We start from the raw sequence: 23,416 nt of genomic DNA, 5'->3' as shown, positions 1-23,416 counted from the left end.
CAAGATTATCCACTATCAATGACATAAAATGAGCTGTAAATGCTGTCGAACAAACATGCACTGTTTTTCCAACCTGTGGATTGAAGAGCATTGACAAGCTAACTTTGCAGACCATTTGAATCCAATAATATACATAAAAATGCCAAAGGAGAATAATTCATCTTGGAAAAAGAATTACTACTATGCAAAACCTTGCCTTGTTTAACAAGAACACAGCATATGCTGCTCTTGTCGTGTCTTGAACCCAAGCGCAGAGGATAACGCAAGGGAACTTGTAAATGGGATGCAATTAGTGAAACAGCCTGCAAATGATGAAATGGCAGGAAACAAGAAACAATAATAGGTATGATTAAAATTCTAGCCTCAGCATGAGAAATAAACAATCAAGATGCAGCCCACTATACCATATTACCATCCTAGCATTTAAAAATTACTACAGCATCTTCAAGCAACAAGGGATTGTAGGTGGTAGGTCAAAAAACTTGATATCCACAGCTTGATATTATCAGAAAAAACAAATTCAGTAATAAATGATAACTTCACAGAAGAAATAGAACGCACATGTGCAACATATCCCAAGGCAGTTGCAGATCTCTGAACCTCCTTTTTGTCAGTGAAAAAACTCATCTTTGTAAAAGGAAGCAAGGTGAGATTCAGACCTAAAATCGTCAACGATCCTTGATTGACGGGCTTTGATGCAGAAGGATTCCCTAGTGAAGTCAGGAACAAAGGAACTTCGTATCAGTACATCACCAGACACCACCTCTTTGTGGAAGTCAAAACAAAATTCAAAAAAATATAATCATGAAAGTAAGAGATATGTAAAAAGTTCATAATATTCAAGAGCAAAAAAAAATTGTTTTGATATGAGGAGAATTGAATAGTAGATTGCTAAAAGAGGAATAACTGAATACAACCATTATAACCAAAAGAAGAGTCAAGTGATAGGTAATGGTACTCCTTAAGCTGTTTAGGAATCATAAAAGACTTGTCCAGTTGACCAAAATAACTCATTTTATTCTCCCCTAGTAAAACATCATATTGGACCAACCATATTTGATATCAAAGGATATGCATATCCAGGCATGCCATTTATAGATATTCCCCGTGTTGCAAGAAGGAATTGTTCAAGAGAAAGAAGCTGCTATTGTTGGTAAAGTTTTCCTCAAACCATTTTGAACATCCAAAATCTCAAGAACAAAAAAGAAAACGTAGGAGGAAATATAACAAGCATCACAATGGGTTCTCGATGATATAAGTGAGAGGATAAATGTTAATTAAGAATATAAAAATAAACTACAAACTAAACAGGAAAGACATATTGATTTCAAAACGAGGAGACTGGCTGCTAATTAAAACCATATGCAGTGTTGTCTAGGGCGCAAGGCGCATTCTAGGTGCTAACCTTTATATTGCCTCGAGAGCAAGGCACAAAAGGAAGCGCTAGCCAGAGTGCAGTAAAGCGCAATACGTATATGTGAGAGTTTTTGCAAGTCTGTGTGTCTATAACATAAAAGTTTAAGATATATAGTAAACTCTAAAGTGTGGTCTGGTTTATCCACAAAACTTGCAATTTTTTTATAGGTGAATGCTCAAATATTGAGAACTATAGAGTTTGATATTATCCCTTTCTTATTAGTAAAGGTATATCAAATGAAAACAGTGAAAAATAAAATAAATTATTGAGAAATTCAACAAGGCAGGCTTTTTCTAATGCCCATTGCCTTACAAAAAAAGTGTGCCTAGGTGCACCAGGCATGCGCTTGATCAAATGGACCTCACCTGGATGGGTACAAGGCGTTTTGTTGTATAAAACTAAGGGGTAGGCATGCCTAGGCGCATGCCTTGACGACACTGACCATATGTTGGCTTTATTGCAAAGCATTAGCAATCCAAAACTACTAGCACATTACCTAATCTACTACTGCTAGAGTAGGACTCAAGTTCTTGCTTCTGTGCAGGTCCAACCAAGATCTTTACAGGATACAGTAATGAAACTTGTGATATCATATATTGTTGCCTTGCTCGAAGCTTCTTTTGCACATTTTTAAGTTAACACAACCCCTTTCTTCAGTGAGTAATCTATTTGCTTCCTGTGATAAAAACAACATATAATCAATCATGCCATGCATGCAAGACTACCAACCATCTAAAAAAAGAGACAAAGAAGTAGGAGAGCAAGAAGGGGATAGCCCTTGACTATGCAAAGGAATTCATAGAATGAGAATCATCTCATCTAAGCCCCTCAACCACCTTCACAGGGGGTGGAGGTGCAAAGAGAGAGGTCTTATTGATCCAAGAGGAGAATAAATAACATCTAAAGCTGAATAAGAAGAAACCTTCAAATATATCATAAATTCAGCATTCATGATAATATCAAAATGAAATTCCAAAGCTAATTTAAGCTAGAATATAAAAGCTTCACCTGTAATCGCTTCCTTGCTACAGAAAGAGAGGTACCAGCAACCAACAATGATCTTACTTCAGTACTAAGCATTTCCTCCTGTTTTTTAGCATCCTCTGTTGCAACTTTGCAACGAGTTGACATGTTTGCCATAACTACTTTCCTTGCCTCTAGTCTCTCACGCATTTCCTCAAGCTCGTTCAGTTTATTCAAAGACTCATTTTTTACCTGCACAGCATGTTCCCGCCCATTAATCAGTGGGCCAATTAATTAGGTCACAGAAGACAAAACTAAATTACCACTAACCAGGTCCCCTTGAAGTGTCATATGGCTTTAACAATTCAACGTGCAATATCTAGTAAAAGTAAAATAAACATAGAAGAATGTAAATGCAATTCTTAAACGCCTTTAAATGGACAACATGAAACAGTTTAAGAGCCCTATAAAACAGAAAAGTGGAAAAAAAAATCTGAAAAGTAAAAAGAAATGAATTGAAACAATAAATCCATCAGGTACAAACAGCAACAAATCTTGAAATAAGCTTTGGCTTTAGCCCATTAAAGCCCGGGCATCCAGCCAAATAAACAGTGACTGCCATGTCAACTTTTTGAGACGGTAGAAAAGAGATCGAAAATCTCAATTTCCAAAAATAAGGACATAAGAAGGAAAAAAAATGCACTTATTCTTACAGTAGAAGAGAAAAATGAAACTAAATGAAGCATAAGGGAACTGATGCGAATTGACATTGTTATTTTTGGGACTAAAAAGAATACGCAGATTGAATATTTAAGATTTTGTAAGGGAAAAGTTCCGTTCACCAACACAATTATCGTCGCCCTTCATCCTAGTAAAGCTTAATTGACAATTTTTCTGTCTCGTGTTCTTGCTAAAGCATTTGAGCAACCCAACAGAAATCATTATATTTCAAACTGAAATTATTGGCTTTATCAATTTCACAACCTATACCGCCCAACCTAGTAAGTAATTTAGGTGCAGACACCAGAAATCTATTTCCTTTGCACTATACCGCCCAACCTAGTAAGTAATGTAGGTGCAGGCACCAGTAATTTCCCACATATAATAACTAGTACGAGCACTAGTAAGATAGGCTAGAATTTCATCACTAACAGTTGAAAGTAACCAAGAAGCCAATAGCTTATCTTGTTGCACATGTAAAACATAATCAGAATTTTCTACTAATCTCCCATATTTATCCACTACAAACTGTGCTAGTACACTAATAGCACCCAAAACAAACCCATGCAGACCGTATCATTCAAGAATCAACATAATTTGGAGCTTCCATAAAACAAAATTATACGATCACCAAGCTTTATTGTATCGTGCTTAGGAAATTGTTGAAGACATCTACAAATGTTGAGGTGGGTTTTCTTTAAACATACTCATTCCAACGAAAAAAAAAAATTCTACGTTAGTATGATTAATTAGAAAGTGATTAAGTCATTATTTAGTTAGAAGTGATGGCTTTAAGAAAAAATATGACATTATTTTATTTGGCATTGTTAAAAGTGTTAGTTACTTGAAATAATTAATGAGATTATAAAAGTGAAAGAACCAAATTATGTCAAAATTAAAGTATAGGGCTTAATCTTAAATTTGAGTATAATGAAGGACTAACACCAAATAATTATAAAATTTTCAAATATTTTGAAATTAATTTTAAATATTAATTAAAACAAATTATAAAAAATAAAATAAAATCCCCAGCGTAGTGAGGGACATATTCGATATCAATAATTATAAAATATGTAGTTGTAATATGTAATTGATATAATATATAAAATTTGAGGGTTAAATTTGTTATTATACATTTTTTTAACTGTTGCGTCAGTTTACAATTTTATAACCCAAACTACACAATTTTATGGCCATCTCCCACTTTTGATAGCTCTTTGGCAATTAGTTAAGATGGGAGGGGAATGACTTATTCAAGATTAGTGTCAACATTAGATTTAAAACCTACGGAAGTCATGTTTCAATTTTTTATATAATAATATAACATTTAAAATTTTTTTGGATTCCTAGTGGATTATAGACTGAAAGCTTATGGTTGAATCCGACTCCATAGTCAAGCTTTCTTGGTGTATCAATGAGAAATCTAGGCCGTGGAAATATTGGTACATTTATGCGAGCGTTGATGAGCTTAAGATTTCCATTCGTGAGGTTGTGTTTAGAAAAATGGAAGAGATGCTAATGTTATGGCAGATTTGTCGGAGATGTCCGGGGTGTTTCGATTTCAAATGTTTTCTGCAGACTGGTGATTGATAGGAGGCTTCATATTGAGATGACAGAGCATCATTGAGCTCACTTATGATGATGGTACATTCATGAATTTTCAACCAACAATTTTGCACGAACTTATCTCTATTAATATATGAAAAAAATTCAATTTATTAGGTTATTTCTACTAAGTATTAATGAATGTAGAATACAATAATAAAATACATTATATTTTTAAAGAAAATATAAGTTCAAATCTTGAATACTATATTATTGATAGGGCAGTTAGGAATCCGAACTTAGATATTAAAATAGGTATGAAGATCAATTAAAAACAAAATAAAATTTTATTTCTAAAAACAAAAACTTTGCAGGACTTATCTTGTATCTATAAAAGAACTCATTGGATTAGAGTTTTTTTTTAATTAACTTTCCATTTGTTATTAGAAAACAAAACTAAAAATGCATCAAACAGGGCTCTGATAAAAAATTAAAAAAAACCAGAATGTTTAGGTTTGGTATCGTTTTACTTTTACTTTAAAATCAGTCTAATCTGTATCATGCTCACACCAAACATATGAAGAGAAAAAAAGTGAAATAGTAAGGATATTATTAATTTCATTCCAAGACAAATTTTAGCATACCCAATTAGGTCCTTGGGTTAATCTTATGTTTTTTGTTTAGGCATTCAGCATTGGCGTTTGGTTTAGTTAGAATTTTAAATTATGATTGATCTGAAACTTTGATATTTTTTTTGCAATGTGGGTTTTCACCTTGTAAAACCCAATGCTGCTGCAGTGCAAAACTCAACCTTAAAGCTTTATTTGTTGTCTAAATTATTTTATTGAAGCCTAGGAATTGTTGTTATTGTTTCGGCTAATTGACCTTAAAGCATCAACTGCCTTTTTTTGGATGGTCATATTCCTTCCAAGGGCTAAATTACTAAAAGCCCATGAAGTATCCTTCTTTTTCCTAAGTGAGCCTCTGTTTCAATGCCGCCAAAATTTTCTTTATCCACATGGAAGCTGACCTGGCATGATGATGTGGTAAAAAAATGAACAATTTGTATTTTTTGAAAAATATAACACTCAAGGACTTTCTTTCTTCTTGCCTCCCAACTCTCACCACCAATTCCTTAGCCCAAATCAGTTTTGGCCTCCAGCATTGATCATAACAAAAGTAAACTTTCTATTAGAAATAATTTCTTTAGGTACAAATTAAAGGGTGAGATATTGTTTGGGTACAAAAAAAGCATATGAGCTTACTTTAGAAAAGTGACAACATTGGGCTCTTTTTAGTATTCCATCCTCCCACCAACTTTGTCCAATGTTTTTTGCCTTTTCACCAGACAGTAAAAGGGCCTTTGACCTTTTCAGGCTAAGCGCCTGCCTGGTGCATGTAGGGGGAAAAGGCCTTCTAATTGAAGTTCTCTTTACTATCTCTTTAATTGTTTCTTAATTGTAACAAAGGGATAATATCGAACTCTCTACTTCTCAATATTTGAGTATTCAACACCAGGCATGGGATCATATGGAAATATGCATATGGTTGACAAAAGAAAGAAAATTTGGCATGTTCTGTACTTCAAACTGGAGCACTTTTATAGTTTATTATTATAATTATATATCTTCGGCTTATATATATACAGACATGGACATACCAAAACACGCATACATGTGCCTTAACACAAGCAAGTGTTTTTTTTTTTTTGTGCGCCATGTGCCTTATATAATAAAAGGATTCTAGCACCTAGAGTGCTCCTTGCGCCTCTGACTACACTGAATAATATATATATTTTCAAGATGGCAGAGTACAGGGTGTCCATATACGGAAGGAAACAAAGTGAATGGGACCAGTTGGCAAGTTGGTTTATTAACAATGAAATTTATAGTGAGACTACTGTTTGGTTAATCCAGGTATAGTGCCAATAGTATTTCTCTTCATTCTAGTGATTCTCCTGCTATCTAGCTTTGCAGTAGGATTCTTTCTTCTTTACATCTCCATTTGATAATGTTTATTTAAGTATTAACTGCTGGTTTTCTTGGATGCTTTCTTGTTAATGACTACTGTTCGGACATGTTTATTTAAGAATTGCCCCCAAGTAGTTTCTTGAATCATCTAAAATTGGAAAAATTAGTCTATGGTAACTCTAATGAAAAGTATTTGAAAGTATGCACAAGCTAATAACATTTTAGAAATTAAAATTTAAGATCGGTTTTTAGGGTATCATGTCCATATTAAGCATCATCTTTCCAGATTACTGTTTTCTCTCTCTCTCTCTCTCTCTGTGATATATTTCTCAAGTCAAAGGTAACCTTCTTCACTTGATTTTGACTTAATTCTGCAGTCACCACGATTGTATAATGTGTACAAGCAAATGGGAATTGTAAAATCTTTTCAGAATATTCTGGACAATGTTTTCATTCCACTATTTGAAGTTACAGTTGATCCGAATTCTCATCCTCAACTACACGTGTTCCTAAAAATGGTGAGTTCTATGTTCATCGGAGAACATACTGTGCTATAATAAGGGATTTCATTGTTATTGGGGTAACGGAAAATGTAGTTAAAAAATGCTTCTTTATTGGAATGACCTGCATTATAGCAAGCTGAATAAATGATGCCTTAACTTTATTCATTGTGTTCTCATAATTCTTTAAAACCATTCGAAAATTCTCTTCAGCCACATTATATGGTCAATTTTTGGGTCTGTACTCTGTACTGCATATTGAACATGGGTACATCCTTGCGATTTTAGATGGATGGAGTTGGACAGCAAAGCAATTGAAAAAAAACCCAATTTATGGTTTCTAAATGTTAGATCATTTATGGTTTCTAGTTTCAATTTTTTTTTTAAAAAATCCAAATCAGCCAACTAATGAAATTTCCAATGATGTTAGTTATTTTAACTAATCCACAACATGTTTGCTTTTTTTTTTTTTTTAGCCTACCAGCGGTGTTAGCCTCAGGATTAGTTACCGCCCTCCTTTTTCTCCTCCCTATTAACCCTTTTTATTTTTCTTCTTCTCATTCACTCCATGAGTCTTCGTTCTTTTCAATTTACAGATTTATTTTGTGGGTATTTTTGTTGTCTTTACAAGTTGTGATGGACAGGTGACAATGCCTATCATCATTGAAACACCACCGACGACCAACACTTTCTTTTAGAAAGTGGGTACCTCTTCGTTGATATCTTAATTTGTTTATGTTTTGAGAGTTTCAAAATAATAAATGATTTCATGACTCGTTTTAGACTCATGTTATCTTAAGTTTTGTATTTTTTTTGTTTATTTTTCCATTGTTTAACTTTTAGAAGTTTTTGTCTACTCTTGTAGTACGCTTTTTAGTCTTGCTTTTGCTAGTAATTTTAGGGTTGGTTTTGTCGCCACATCCCCTCTAGTTTGGTGGATGCTCAGTTCTTTTGCCGATTTATGCCCTCCGCTTTGGACCATCCAGGGTTGATTTTCTTACTATATTAAGTGCTTGTAATCACTCCTGATATGTTGTGCTTGAGTTGTGACGGAGCCGATTTCAACATGCCATAATGTTGTATTAATGTTGAAGCTAAAGCTTTTGTTGTATTTATGGAGCTTGTCCTTTAAGGAGTACAACGATTGCTTGTTATTTTCCCCCGAATTGTATGGTATTATTCATTGAATAAAATAATGAAGTTGTCTTAAAAAACTAATCCATAACATTAACATTAATAAGAAAACAAAATATATCAAATTAAATAAGAAAAACTGAATCTTAATTCAATTGAGTAATTATAGGATTAAAACTATAAATTGATCTATAATAATTTCTCAGGCATTAATTGTAAGATTATTTCCATAACCTAAATTATTGTAGGGCTATAAATTATTGTAGGGGCTATATAAGCTTAAGGTTGACGCAAAAGTCAATGGTCAACGTCTGAAAGTTAATGCAATTAATTATGTCATTGTTGACATATTTAATGCAAAAATATTATCATATTTGTAATGTCATATCATCTTATTATTTTCATATGTTACTAAAAATCTAGTTAACAGACTAAGGATTGTCATTTGCATCAAGACTGAAATTTTAAAATTTGAAAAATATAGGTACTTAGAATGATCCAATTGAAGAGTATGGACTAAATCAACAATTGTACGCATAATATAGGACTAGTAATTGGTTTTAATTAAATTGATTTAACTCTATTGTTTGGGTCACAACTAAAATTTTAAAATTCAAAATGTATAGGGATTAAAATTGATCAAATTGAAGAAAATAGACTAAATTTACAACTTTTACAAAGAACAGTGACCAGCAGCAGAATTTAACCTAATAAGCTCACCAAAGTCAATAGTCAATCTTTGAAAAGTAATGCAATTAATTATGTCATTGTAGAAACGCTTTCCAGACATAAAATTCCACCCACTAAGCCTTTTGCGTACATATTAGCTATGAAAATTCAACCATTGATATTAAATTCAAGACCCCACAAATGACAGACATATGTTGGAAAAAACTTTGTGTGAACATTTCTTTTTGAGTTTCCAAATTCACTAAGCGAAATTGATCTCAGTAACAAGTTGCATGGAAAGCTCCCAAGATGGATAGGGAATGCATCATTTTTGTGGAGATTAAATTTGTCCAACAATGGTTTTGAAGGTTCTATTCCAATGGAATTTTGAAAGTTGAATAGGTTGGAATTTTTGGATCTTTCTCAAAATAATTTATCTGGCTCTATACCGTCATGTTTTAATCCACCAACATAGAGCATGTCCACCTCCACGGGAATAGACTGAGAGGCACACTATCACTTGCTTTTTATAATAACTCTTCAATAGTGACTTTAGATCTTAGAGGAAACAATTTGACAGGTAGTATTCCAAAATGGATTTACACGCTTTCTTCTTTGAGTGTTCTTCTCCTGAAAGATAATCATTTTCATGGTAAAGTTCCTATTGAGTTATGCAAGTTGCATTCTTTAAGCATCATAGATCTTTCTCAAAATATGTTTTCTGGTCCTATACCTTCTTGTTTGGGAAATTTATCTCTTCCAATACAAATGAAGAGGATTCTAGAAACTGGGTTCTATGGGCCATCTATAGAAGAGGATGAATCAACACGCATTATGATAGGAAACCTGGAAATGGATTCTTACTATCCTCTAAGCTACTTAGAAGAAGTAATAGAGTTCACAACAAAGAGTGGGTTCTATTCGTACAATGGCGACATCCTTTCATATATGACTGGGATTGATTTATCTTGCAACAACTTAACTAGTCATATCCCACCAGAATTAGGGAACTTGAGTGAAATCCATTCTTTAAACTTGTCACACAATAAGTTGACCGGAGTTATACCCTCATCATTCTCAAAACTTCAGCACATTGAGAGTTTGGACCTTTCTTACAACAACTTGAGTGGTGAAATCCCCTATCAATTGGTAGAGTTGAACTCTTTGGAGGTTTTCAGCGTGGCATACAACAACTTGTCAGGTAGTATTCCCAAACCAAAAGCTCAATTTGGGACCTTTATTGAAAACAGTTATGAGGGAAATCCTTTTCTTTGTGGAGATATATTGCATAAAAGTTGTTCCAAAACTGATTCACCATCAACGATATCAACTGTATCAGAAGATAAAGGAGAAGATGGTTTGATAGGTACTTATGATTTTTTTGTGAGCTTTTTGGTTTCTTATGTAGTTGTGTTGTTGACAATTTTTGTTGTCCTCTACATAAATCCATACTGGTGAAGAGCTTAGTTTTCTCTCGTTGGGAAATGCATCACCACATGTCGCTACTCAAATGTGGGCAATTTTCTTACTTATCACATTTTCAAGCAATGTGTTTAGCTACTCAAATTGTGATTTGTTTCCTCACCTAAATGTTTAATTATGCTAAGTTGAGTGATAATGAATATTTTGTTGATTTTTGCATTTTGAATAAAAGCTCTTTTATCTTATGGTTTTATCATTTTCAACCATCTATTTCTTTTTCTTCTATGAAATTTAATGTAAGATCATAATCCATTATTATGTATATGCAATATCTCTTTCAATTAAATTAAACTGATCGCTAAGCGTTCACTAGTGCATACTTGAAAAGGAAATCTAATGTAAAATTAAACCAAACATACTAGAAAATTGAATCTAAAACTGGAATATTTTAAAACCTCACAAATAATGCAATTCTTTATTCCTCTTTTCCTCTCAAGATATTTTGTATCATGTTATATTTTACATAATTATTCGTATCATTGAATTTTAAAAAATTAATATTTTGATATCATGTTCATATTATGCTTTAATTCACGATGTATTTTGTATAATATGTTATAACAATTCAATTAAAAAACAAGAAATTATCTTATTTTTATGTGCCGTATTATACATTTACATGTTAATAATTTGTTGTACATAAATTTTGACATGTTCAGTATATTTGAGTCATCATAATTTTATTATTTATAATATGACATGTTTTAATTACCTCGATTGGCAGTGTACCAAATAATTTTTCTAATAAAAATAGTAATTTACTCTATTTACCAAATCTTTATCAACTTTATATTCTCACCAACAAAACATACATTCAAAGTTCAAATATTATCCGAATTTGTAAGATTTAAATTTACGAAGAGCCGATCAAATGTGTACAAATATTCAAATCTATAGTAGTACAATCATTGGCTTATCACCAGGACCAGCAATGGCCTTGAATGGCCAATGCTTCATATTGCTGTGTACCAAAGGGTCAGTGAACCGACGACCAATCAGAAGTTTAGCATCGGAAGAGACTTAAAACATTTTTGTTCAAAAACATCCAAAGAGAGGAGACTAAGAAATTTCCAAGATTTCCAACATTTCCATGAATTGAAACCTTATACCTATATTTTAGGCATCAAATCTCACAGGTTCATGTTGAGTTCAAAATCTACTTCTTTTGACGTGTAACAGGGGCATACTCCAATTGGCTTGAAAGTTATGTTTCAATTCTTATAATTGAAAGTATATATATTAATTAATTAAATATCAATAAATTAGATGATGCCTAGACTTACATCATATGGGTTCAAATTTATCAGTATTTCAATTTAATTATATAGTAATATCATGTAAAAAGAATCATAAAAGCAAGTGAAAAGACGTAAGTTTTCCACCAATTTTCCACATAACTAAAACTTTTTACACCATAGGAACTTTCATTGTCATCAAGTTGGACCTAGATGGAACTCACAAGGAAGTCACGTTAAACACACACATAAAAGAATCATAAAAGCAGACATAAGTTTTCCAACTTTTTGAAAATTGATGTGAAGCTCGAAATGACCGACACAAGTAAGCATATTAAACGTGTGAAGAGAAGACCTTATTTTTCCACATAATTAAAACTTTTTACACCATAGGAACTTTCATCGTCATCAAGTTGGACATAGATGGAACTCACGTTAAACACACACATACATAAAATTTATAGCAAAGATGGAATGTAGGTTTTGTTGGTATATTTTATTGTAGGGTGTAATTGAATCTATTTGAACTCAATACTGTTAAACTCAAGTTTAATTTGAAATTCAAAGCTTGATGCTCGATCGAACATATATTTTTAAGCTCGAAATTAAATATGTTTATCAATTTTTGTACTCGAGTTTGAGCTCGCCTCTATAATTAAACTTAGAGTTAATAATATATATTAATAGCAATAATGTAATCTAATAATATAAAAATATAAAAAGTTCAATAAGGCTCTCAAAATACTCGAGTTAAGTATTACTAAGCTCGAATCTGGATCGACCTATAGCTCGGCTCAATAATTACCAAATCAATTTCAAAAGTTTTTGAGCCAAATTCGAATAGCTTGCGAGTACGGATGTCTCATTTGCACCCCTATACTTCATTAGATAACAAGTGGCATTTTGAATTATTATAGGTATAATAATTACTTTGTTAATTACTTTATTAGTATCTTAAACAAGAAAGCATTTATATAGCTGCAATGTATTATCTTAAATATTTGTGATTTTAAAAAGTATTATTTTACCTGCAAGGGTATGTTTGAACAGTTGAGACGACGTTGTTGAAAGGGGATAGTCATAAACCTCGATCATAGACCATAAAATAAAAATAAAAAAATATTATGCCCATGAATAAAACAAAAAATGAAGACCTAAAATTTCTATTAATAAAGCGAAGTCAAGACTAACTTTATATAAGTGTAAAAAAGGCATAAAAAAAATATAATGTCTACATGAAGAATTTTATAACCCCAACTACACTATTTTATGTCCACCTCTCACTTTTCATATTTTTTTGGCCATTCTTTTTTCAAGATTAACATCAACATTAGATTTAAAATCAACGTTAAGCCATGTTTAAATTCTTTAATAGAATGTCAATACTTGTTTTTATGAGTGATTAAAATTGTGTAAACTTAAATGACTTAAAACTTATCATTCTTGTCATCCCATCTTGTCTCCATGAAGAAATTTTAAAATAAATTTAGCATTGGACGCCAAAGTCAAGAGTTGATAAGCATTCTTGTGGTCCATTCATCCTTTCCTAACGAATTTCTACCAAGAGGTTTTGCAATAAGGAATTTACGTAAATAAGAAGCCTAGATTGATCCAATTTTTGAGGAATTAATTAATTATATATTATTTTTATATTATAGTAAATTAGTGGGATGCAAAATGTTCTGCTTGTATATAAAAAAGAAGCTTAGGCTTCTTTAGATTATATACATATAGAAGTTAAGAAAAAGTAACATATAGCTGAGAGAGAAGTGAAAACAGAAAGATGATGATGATGATGGAGTGGAAATGGTACTTATGGTTTATTAGGATGGCAGTAATGTTGTTGGTGTTAGAAAGATGCAGTTGGTGTACTACTGATGCTTGTTTGGAGCATGAGAGAATCGCTCTCTTGCATCTCAAGCCTTTCTTCAATTATCGTAATCAATTGCAAAGTTGGGTTGAGGTGAAGGGTTCAGATTGTTGTAAATGGGAAAGAGTTGAGTGTAACACCACCACTAGGAGACTCATACAACTCTCCCTTAATTCTACAAAATGGGAAGACAATATGGAATACGTCATGGATAATAGGAATCTCAATGCCTGGTATCTCAATGCCTCTATGTTTCTTCCTTTTGAGGAATTGAAGAGACTTTATTTGTCGGGAAATGTCATAGGTGGTAGCCTTGAAAATGAAGGTCGTGCCTTTAATTTTTCCTTAATTACATCTTTTACTATTCCACTATTCTCACCATTGTTAATTTACAATTACTTATATTTTATTTTATTTTATTAAAGAAAAGTCACTAACTTGTATATATTTAAAAGAACACTTCTACAGGCTTTGGAAAACTATCATCCACATTGAGTAATTTGGAGATCCTTGACTTAAGTGAAAATTACTTGAATGATAGCATTTTGTTATCTTTGAGTGAGCTTTCATCTCTCCGGTATTTAGATCTATCAATCAACAAATTTGAAGGATCAAGTCATCTAAGAGGTAAATTAAGTTTGGTCTGATGTTAGTTTTTATTTGTATAGTGGAGTTTGAGGATGGTCTTCTAGGCTTGGTACCAAGTTTTCCATTCTTTTTATTCGTTGTAATTCCACTTTTGCTTTAGTAAAATTTTCATATAGCGAAGAAAGAAGAAAACAATTAACAAGTAATTATATATACATATATATATATATCAGGTTTTCAATTGCTTTCAAGACTCAATAACTTGGAAACTCTTGATTTAAGTGGGAATTCTTTGAAGAATACCATTCTGTTCCATATGAGAAATATTTCATCCTTGAAGACTTTAAGATTGAGCGCTAATCAGTTGAAAGGAAGGCTGGATCATATTCACGGTAGACTGATTTTGCCTGTTTCTTTTTAACTTTAAAAATCAATGTATGTTCAAGTTTGATTTTATCATACGATGAATATATATAGCTAATCAATATTTGGGATTGAATTTCAGGATTGAATAATTTGACAAACTTGAAGTACTTGGATTTAAGTGACAACAACATTGAAAGCATCTCAAACAAAGGTATAAGTATTTGTGCATAACTTTCTTGACCGACTCTTATTTCAAAAGACAATGACAAACTTCAAATGTATTTTCTTTAGTGAATTTTTATTGCAAAAATGGAGTATTGTTATTTATTTATGTTTTGTAGTAACTAATAATATAATATATAAATCAGGTTTTCAGTGGCTCATTAAATTGGAAATTATTGATATAAGTTGGATTTGTTTGAAGAATAGCATTCTTTAAAATAAATTCATGTTGAAGGAAAAGTTGTTGCAATAAGTCATTTGTATAGTGGAGTTTGAGGATGGTCTTCTAGGCTTGGTACCTAGTTTTCCATTCTTTTTATCCGTTCTAATTCCACTTTTGCTTTAGTAAAATTTTCATATAGCTAAGAAAGAAAGAAAAAATTAACAAGTAATTATGTATATATATCAGGTTTTCAATTGCTTTCAAGACTCAATAACTTGGAAACTCTCGATTTAAGTCGGAATTCTTTTAAGAATAGCATTTTGTTCCATATGAGACATCTTTCATCCTTGAAGACTTTAAGATTGAGCGGTAATCAGTTGAAAGGAAGGCTGGATCATATTCAAGGTAGACTAATTTTACCTGTTTCTTTTTAACTTTAAAAATCAATGTATGCTCAAGTTTGATTTTATCATACGATGAATGTATATAACTAATCAATATTTGGGATTGAATTTCAGGATTGAATAATTTGACAAATTTGAAGTACTTGGATTTAAGTTGGAACGACATTGAAAGCATCTCAAACAAAGGTATAAGTATTTGTGCAAAACTTTCTTGACCGACTCTTATTCCAAAAGGCAATGACAGACTTCAAATGTATTTTCTTTAGTGAATTTTTATTGCAAAAATGGAGTATTATTATTTATTTATGTTTTGTAGTAACTAATTATATAATATATAAATCCGGTTTTCAACGGCTCATTAAATTGGAAATTATTGATATAAGTTGGAATTATTTGAAGAATAGCATTCTTTAAAATAAATTCATGTTGAAGGAAAAGTTGTTGCAATATGTCATATCATGAATATATATAAGTAATCAATATTTGGGATTGAATTTCAAAATAGGAAGGTATCTCAAACAAAGTATTTATATATTGAATCAATTCATGGGAAAGCTTGTAAATTGGCTCTTCCTTCTCAAACAAACATTTTTCCTAACTATTTTTATCTTGAATGATATTATTTTCTTCCAATGATAGATGGAACACAATGGAGGCTAACAAACTTAGAGGAACTTGATTTGAGTGGTAATCTCTTTCGGAACAACACAATTTCCTTTCCTCAAGGGTTTTCAAGCCTAAAGTCTTTGACTTTGTCCTACAACGATTTGCAAGGCTCATTAGATACTAAAGGTACTAAAGCTATAACTTTATTTTTCTTGATAATTCTTTCTAGAACCTTTTAAAATTAATTGTTTCAAAGTTGAACATTCACATTTCACGTTTTAGGATTTTCATCTTCACTTCAAGTCTTAGATTTACTTTTTTATTTTATTTTTATTTCATTAAAATATTAAGTAGAAATTAAAATTATTAACATAATGATTTTTTGAATTGTACGTGGATATGTATAGGATTGAGCAATTTAACAAATTTGAAGAAACTCGATTTAAGTGGGAATCAAATTGAAAGCTTTCAATCCTTTAAAGGTATGCATTTATATTTAACCAATTACCTAAATTCTTACATATAATTAAATTTTATGCCAATTCATTTCAGTGATGAAATTATATAAATCTTTTGTAGATGGTGGTAGAAAATTGAGTTGACCCACTTGGAAGAGCTTAATTTAGATGGAAATCTCTTCAATACTAGTGCATTTGCATCCCTTAACAAGCTTTCAAATTTGAAATCGTTGAGCATAAGGGTCAATCAATTGAAAGGATCAATAGATATGAAAGGTAAAAATATTAGTTTTTTAACAAGAATATAATAATGTTTTAAGAGAATATAATGGAGTTGATTAATTTGTTGTTTTGTTTTCCTAGATTTGGAAGCATTTATCAAATTAAGGGAACTAGATATGAGCTATAATGAATTGAGAGATTTTGTGATCCACCAAGGTATCATTTAATTAAATTTCCTTTTCTTTTTAATTTAGAAATTTAGTTTTGATCTCGATATTATAATAATGATTATTGTCATAAATATTAATAAAGTTATATCATATCATACTTGAAAGTAAAATATGGGTTTGGTGAAACATTTTCTAAACCCTCCATTATAATGTGTTTCGACTTTGGTTTGAAACTAAAATTCTTTAAATTTTTCATAATTTTAAATATTAATGTTTATAATTATTTTGTTTGTATAACTATATTTTTAAATAATTTATTGAATTTTTATGAGATAAAAATAATTATAACAATAAAAATGATATTATAAGTAAAAATACATATATTTATGGGAAAATATGTAATATAACTATATTTTAATTTCATATATTTTAATACATATTAGAGTTAAATAAATGGCATTTTTGGCCAAAAATAAATAAATGTCAATTTTGAATAATATAAAAAACTTCAATTTTATGAAATTTAAACATACATTTTGAGGTGCTTAAACTTCTTTTTTTTAACTTTTATATATTTCAAAATGCACATGTTGTTAATTTTTGGTTAAAAAAATGTGATAGGTCTATGTACTCTTTACAAATTTGTAATTTAATTCTTGTATTTTTATTTTCGAATTTGATCCTCTATTTTTAAATTTTAAAATCCAAGTTCAATTGTTAACATTGTTATTTTTAAAAAAAATAATTTATTGGTGTTGACATTTTAAAATAAAAGAACTTGGTAGCGATGTAACTAAAAGATGACGTAATGAACATAGATTTAATAAAATAATTTCAACAAGATAAATAGTTAGACTTGAATTTTGAAAAAAAATTGTAAAGAGAAAAATATGCTCATTAGATTTAAATAAAAATAATATTTTTTAGTTTAAAATTTTCTATTTTATAATAGAACCATTGATTTAAATAAATGAGATTTTGAAGAATTTCCAAAAAAAAAAAAAACTATGTAGGTGAAATTTAAATAGAGAATTTGATAAGTGAAAGTCTCTTTCGAATTCATAAATTTTAAAATTCGAAGCATGTATTTTGACAATTTTGATTTAATATGGTGAATTTAATCAAAAATTATTTATTAGATTGTAAAATATTTCTTAACATTTATAATTGAGTACAAAGTAAATTAAGTTTAAGGAAAATATTGGGTACTATTAATGAAATTCTTTTCTTTTATCAAATTTTTTTAAAAAATCTGGTTTTTTAAAAATCGGGTGGTACTATTAATGAAATTCTAAACTTCATAAGTAGGATTGAGATAATAACGAATTTCTTATATGGTATAGTAAAATATTAAAAAGAAACATTTAATTAAAATTTCACTTGTAGAGTTAAAAACTCTATTACCAGTACCAAATACTAACATTAAGGTTAAATGCTAAATTGATTTCAAACATATTTGAGTTTTTAAAACAATATGCTCATATATTTAAATCTAGATGACAATCTCTTCAATACTAGTGTATTTGCATCCCTTAACAAGCTTTCAAATTTGAAATCTTTGAGCATAAATTTCAATCAAATTGAAAGCTTTCAATCCTTTAAAGGTATGCATTTATATTTAACCAATTACCTAAATTCTTACATATAATTAAATTTTATGCCAATTCATTTCAGTGATGAAATTATATAAATCTTTTGTAGATGGTGGTAGAATATTGGAGTTGACCCACTTGGAAGAGCTTAATTTAGATGACAATCTCTTCAATACTAGTGTATTTGCATCCCTTAACAAGCTTTCAAATTTGAAATCTTTGAGCCTATGGGGCAATGAATTGAAAGGATCAATAGATATGAAAGGTAAAATATTAGTTTTTTAACAAGAATATAATAATGTTATATGGTATAGTAACAAATATCTTATATGGTATAGTAACAATTCTAAACTTCATAAGTAGGATTGAGATAATAACAAATATCTTATATGGTATAGTAAAATATTAAAAATAAATATTTAAAAGAAATAGGTTAGTGGCCATTTTTAACTTCACTTGTAGAGTTAAAAACTCCATTACCGATACCAAATACTAACATTAAGGTTAAATGTTAAATTGATTTCAAACATATTTGAGATTTTAAAAGAATATGCTCATCTATTTAAATCTAGATCAAATTATTTTGAAATTATATTTTATCTTAGAATGCTAAAAAGGATTAGTTTATTAATTAATAAAATGAATGAATAGTTATGTTAAGATTTGGACATTCTCTATTAAACTTTTATCTTATTCATGAAAACAAATATTTATATATTTCTTTCACTTACAGAAAATAAGGGATTGAGAAATTTGAAAGTTGTGTCTCTTGATCACGTTTTCACCGATGGAAGCATTCCATTACAAAATTTAGTGGAGGCTTTCTCATCAGTTAAAACCTTTTATCTACAATACCATTATCTGAACATGATTTTCTTTTCCAAAACAGATTACGTTTGATTAACATCTAATACCTCTTCTCATCCTTTAGAATTAAATGTGTCGAGCAATGTGGAGGAATTATATCTTGACCATTCTACTCTCAACACCAACATTTTGCAAGGCATTGGAGTACTCAGTTCTCTTAAAACTCTGTCGTTATATGATTGTGGACTTATCGGTCCCTTACCTAATCATGGTAAATAAATTTATGGGTCAAATTGACTTCTTTATGAGCCTTTTGGGATATAATATCTCCTATTCTGTTTAATAGGATCAAATTTAATTAAAATTTCTTCAATGAATTTATAAATTTTTCAGGATGGTGTGATCTAAGGAACCTTGAAGTGTTGGATGTGAGTGGGAATGCACTTGAGGGGATGCTTCCTCATTGTTTCAGTAACTTGACATCTCTTCGTGAGTTAGATATTTCAGGAAACCATTTTCAAATTCCGTTGTCATTCGCACCATTTGCAAACCTTTCAAACCTCAAAGCCCTCTTGAGTAATGAAAACAAGATGGTAACGGAACCTTCCTTTTATACCTCAATCCCAAAGTTCCAATTGGAAGTCATTAGTTTGCCAAAGTGCATAACATCTCAACAGCTCAGTTGTAAGCTTCCTACCTTCCTTTACTACCAATATGACTTGAGATATGTGGATCTTTCTCATAACAATTTCAGCGGAACAGTCCCAACTTGGTTGTTAGAAAACAACACAAAGTTAGAAGATCTCATCTTGAAGGGTAATTCATTTACCGGTCCTCTCTCATTACCGTCAGCTCCTAACTCTAAAGTGTCTTTAATTGACATATCCCAAAACAAATTGCAAGGTCAGATTCCAGCCAACGTGTGTTCACCTTTTCCACATTTGAGCCTATTGTTCTTATCCAAGAATGCCTTCGAAGGTGATATCCCTCCTTGTTTGAGTGGCATGAAGGATTTATCGATTTTAGATTTATCAAACAATCAATTGTCTGGAAGAGTACCTGAAGAGTTAATCACAAAAAACTCGTTGACCATTTTGAGACTATCAAACAACAACCTCAGTGGACATGTGCTTCCTGTGATTCTCAATGCAAATGGGCTGTCAAAATTATATTTGGATGGAAATAATTTTTCTGGGGAGATGGCAAATGTTGATGTCTCTATTTCTGAGTTTCCAACTTCACTAAGGGAAATCAATCTCAGAAATAACAAGTTTTATGGAAACCTCCCAAGATGGATGGGGAATGTGTCATTTTTGGAGAGATTAGCTTTGTCCCAAAATGGTTTCGAGGGTTCTATTCCAATGGAATTTTGCAACTTGAATCGCTTGGAATTTTTGGATCTCTCTGAAAACAATTTATTTGGCTCTATACCGTCCTGCTTTAATACCCTAAACATAAAGCATGTCCACCTGCACGGGAGTAGACTAAGTGGCCCACTACCAATCGCTTTTTATAATATCTCTTCACTGGTTACGTTAGATCTTAGAGGAAACAATTTGACTGGTAGTATTCCAAAATGGATTGGCACACTTTCTTCATTGAGTGTTCTTCTCTTGAAAGATAATCATTTTCATGGTGAAGTTCCAGTTCAGTTATGCAAGTTGGATTCTTTAAACATCATAGATCTTTCTCAAAATATGTTTTCTGGTATTATACCTTCTTGTTTGGGAAATTTAACCCTTTCAACGGAAACAAATAAGATTCTAACTGATTCGAAAATTAGACCAAGGTTAACAGGGGATGGATTAGCGAAAACATTGGGAGCTCTTGGAAATTATTACTATCCTGAAGGCTACTTAGAAGAAGTAATAGAGTTCACAACAAAGAGTGGGTTCTTATCGTACGAGGGAAACATCCTTATATATATGACCGGGATTGATTTATCTTGCAACAACTTAACTGGTCATATCCCACCAGAATTAGGGAACTTAAGTGAAATCTATTCTTTAAACTTGTCGCATAATAAGTTGACAGGAGTTATACCCTCATCATTAGCAAAACTTCATCAAATTGAGAGTTTGGACCTTTCTTACAACAATTTGAGTGGTGAAATCCCCAACCAGTTGGTAGAGTTGAACTCTTTGGAGGTTTTCAGCGTGGCATACAACAACTTGTCAGGTAGTATTCCCGAACCAAAAGCTCAATTTGGGACCTTTATTGAAAACAGTTATGAGGGAAATCTTTTTCTTTGTGGAGCTATATTGCATAAAAGTTGTTCCAAAACCGATTCACCATCAACGATATCAACTGTATCAGAAGATAAAGGAGAAGATGGTTTGATAGGTACTTATGATTTTTGTGTGAGCTTTTTGGTTTCTTATGTAGTTGTGTTGTTGACAATTTTTGTTGTCCTCTACATAAATCCATACTGGCGAAGAGTTTGGTTTTCTCTCATTGGGAAATGCATCACCACCTGTCGCTACTCAAATGTGGGCAATTTTCTTACTTATCACATTTTCAAGCAATGTGTTTAGCTACTCAAATTGTAATTTGATTTTCACACCTAAATGTTTAATTATGCTAAGTTGAGCGATAATGAATATTTTGTTGATTTTTGAATTTTAAATAAAAGCTCTTTTATCTTATGATTTTATCATTTTCAACCATCTATTTCTTTTTCTTCTATGAAATTTAATGTAAAATCATAATCCATTATTATGTATATGCAATATCTCTTTGAATTAAATTAAATTGAATACTAAGCGTTCACTAGTGCATACTGTAAAGGAAATCTAATGTAAAATTAAACCAAACATACTAGAAAAATGAATCTAAAACTGAAATATTTTAAAACCTCAAAAACAATGCAATTCTTTATTCCTCTTTTCCTTTCAAGTTATTTTGTATCATGTTATATTTTACATAATTATTCATATCATCGAATTTTAAAAAATTTAATATTTTGATATCATGTTCATATTATGCCTTAATTCACAATGTATTTTGTACAATATGTTATAACAATTCAATTTAAAAACAAGCAATGATCTTATTTTTGCATACCATATTATACATTTACATGTTAATAATTCATTGTACGTAAATTTTGACATGTTTGCAGATTTGAGTCATTATAATTTTATTATTTGTAATATGACATGTTTTAATTACCCTTAATATTGTGTCATGATAATTATAACTCGATTGGCGATGTACCAAATATTTTTCTAATAAAAATAGTATTTTATTCTATTTACCAAATCTTTATCAACTTTATATTCTCACCAACAAAACATACATTCAAAGTTCAAATAAGTTGCACACCCATTTTTTTACTGCAATACTCAATAATATACTCATTATCAGAAATCTGAAATATTCCACTCTAATTAACATTATGATTCTGTAAACAACAAAAAAGTGTGATCCTTTTTTAAAGCTCTTTTTTTTCTTTAATGAAATGGGATTGGTAAAAAAATCCGCACATGTGTCGTGTGTGAAGAAGGTCAGGTTGTCTATTCATACTGTAATAAGTAGCTAATTATAGTTGATCCTACAAAATCAAAATTAATTCAGGTATCTATATATTCTGAAGACTGGACAGACCTTAGAAGCTCCTTCAAATTTGCAAGAACATGCCAAGGTCCTAAACTCGTTACACCGATGAAATTCAAAAGTTCCTCTATATCCTGCAATCACAGTAAAGATTATGCAATCGTTTAAGAACGAATAACATAACAAGCAAAAGGCGATCAAAATTCTGTGATCTCGATAATGTTCTTTGCCGAAAAGGAACATCAACTTAAACCTTAAAACATCAGTGAAGGCTCATCAGATTTGCTTAGCAACCTTACATACACATGTGAAAAAAGCTTTGCTTTTGGATGTAAGGGGTGACTATCATCAGTCTTTCCTAATTAGCTGATAACCCTATATCTAACATTTATCAGAGCGAAGCAAATTAACGTACATGATGTAAAGGAATTTGACTATAAGATCCAACAGAAAACTTAATAAAAAGAAAATGATAAAACTTTTTGGAAAGTATTTTCAAAGAGGAGACAAAAACAGGGTAGAAACAATGTTTGGTCCTTCCTTTTTCTATTTACAATTTTAGGGTGGATTCTCTACTTAGGTGAAAACCCGTTTTGGGTTAAAAGTGTTTTTACACTGCAGAAGTGTTTTTCCACTGCAGAAGTGATGAAGAACACACAGCTTTTGTAGTCAAAAACTGTTTTTGGCTTTTGCATTTCGAAATGAAAACTCTTATTTTCATTAACTATTTAAAAGGTATATAAAAAATTAAAAAAATA

General features: G+C 30.8%; 2 protein-coding genes and 1 pseudogene across 14 annotated transcripts in view; 2 read left to right on the top strand and 1 right to left on the bottom strand.

Annotated features, from left to right (window-relative positions):
• The window catches only part of LOC105796523 (receptor like protein 21), a 74,755-nt gene that overhangs the window by 16,001 nt on the left and 35,338 nt on the right, over nucleotides 1–23,416 (top strand). For 3 of the 13 annotated variants that reach the window (XM_052627947.1, XM_052627950.1, XM_052627946.1), the window contains 2 exons: nucleotides 16,676–16,750; nucleotides 18,406–18,561. The exons of 1 other annotated variant lie outside the window; for it this stretch is intronic. In XM_052627947.1, coding sequence (XP_052483907.1) covers nucleotides 16,676–16,750; nucleotides 18,406–18,561 — 231 coding nt within the window. Of the gene's footprint in view, nucleotides 1–13,341; nucleotides 13,831–13,973; nucleotides 14,133–14,326; nucleotides 14,486–14,598; nucleotides 14,671–15,090; nucleotides 15,250–15,362; nucleotides 15,435–15,887; nucleotides 16,041–16,261; nucleotides 16,337–16,675; nucleotides 16,751–18,405; nucleotides 18,562–19,227; nucleotides 19,375–19,496; nucleotides 21,760–23,416 lie in introns of those variants that run through there. 9 more of the 13 variants (XM_052627941.1, XM_052627940.1, XM_052627937.1 and 6 more) reach the window with 9 other exon arrangements.
• LOC105796527 (vacuolar protein sorting 38-like) lies at nucleotides 41–3,216 on the bottom strand (annotated as a pseudogene).
• LOC128039709 (receptor-like protein 56) lies at nucleotides 9,164–10,596 on the top strand. Its single transcript, XM_052627956.1, has one exon. It carries the CDS (start codon nucleotides 9,633–9,635, stop codon nucleotides 10,374–10,376), a length of 744 nt encoding a protein of 247 aa, XP_052483916.1. The 5' UTR covers nucleotides 9,164–9,632; the 3' UTR covers nucleotides 10,377–10,596.

Source organism: Gossypium raimondii, chromosome 3, assembly GCF_025698545.1.
Source record: "Gossypium raimondii isolate GPD5lz chromosome 3, ASM2569854v1, whole genome shotgun sequence".
Taxonomy (NCBI): domain Eukaryota; kingdom Viridiplantae; phylum Streptophyta; class Magnoliopsida; order Malvales; family Malvaceae; genus Gossypium; species Gossypium raimondii.
Note: the sequence above shows the minus strand (reverse complement) of the source record. Positions and strands in the feature narration are given on the sequence as shown.

Bases quoted from the DNA above. Each gene is read 5' to 3' on its own strand.
- LOC128039709 (XM_052627956.1), top strand. From the start codon at position 9,633: ATGTTTTCTGGTCCTATACCTTCTTGTTTGGGAAATTTATCTCTTCCA.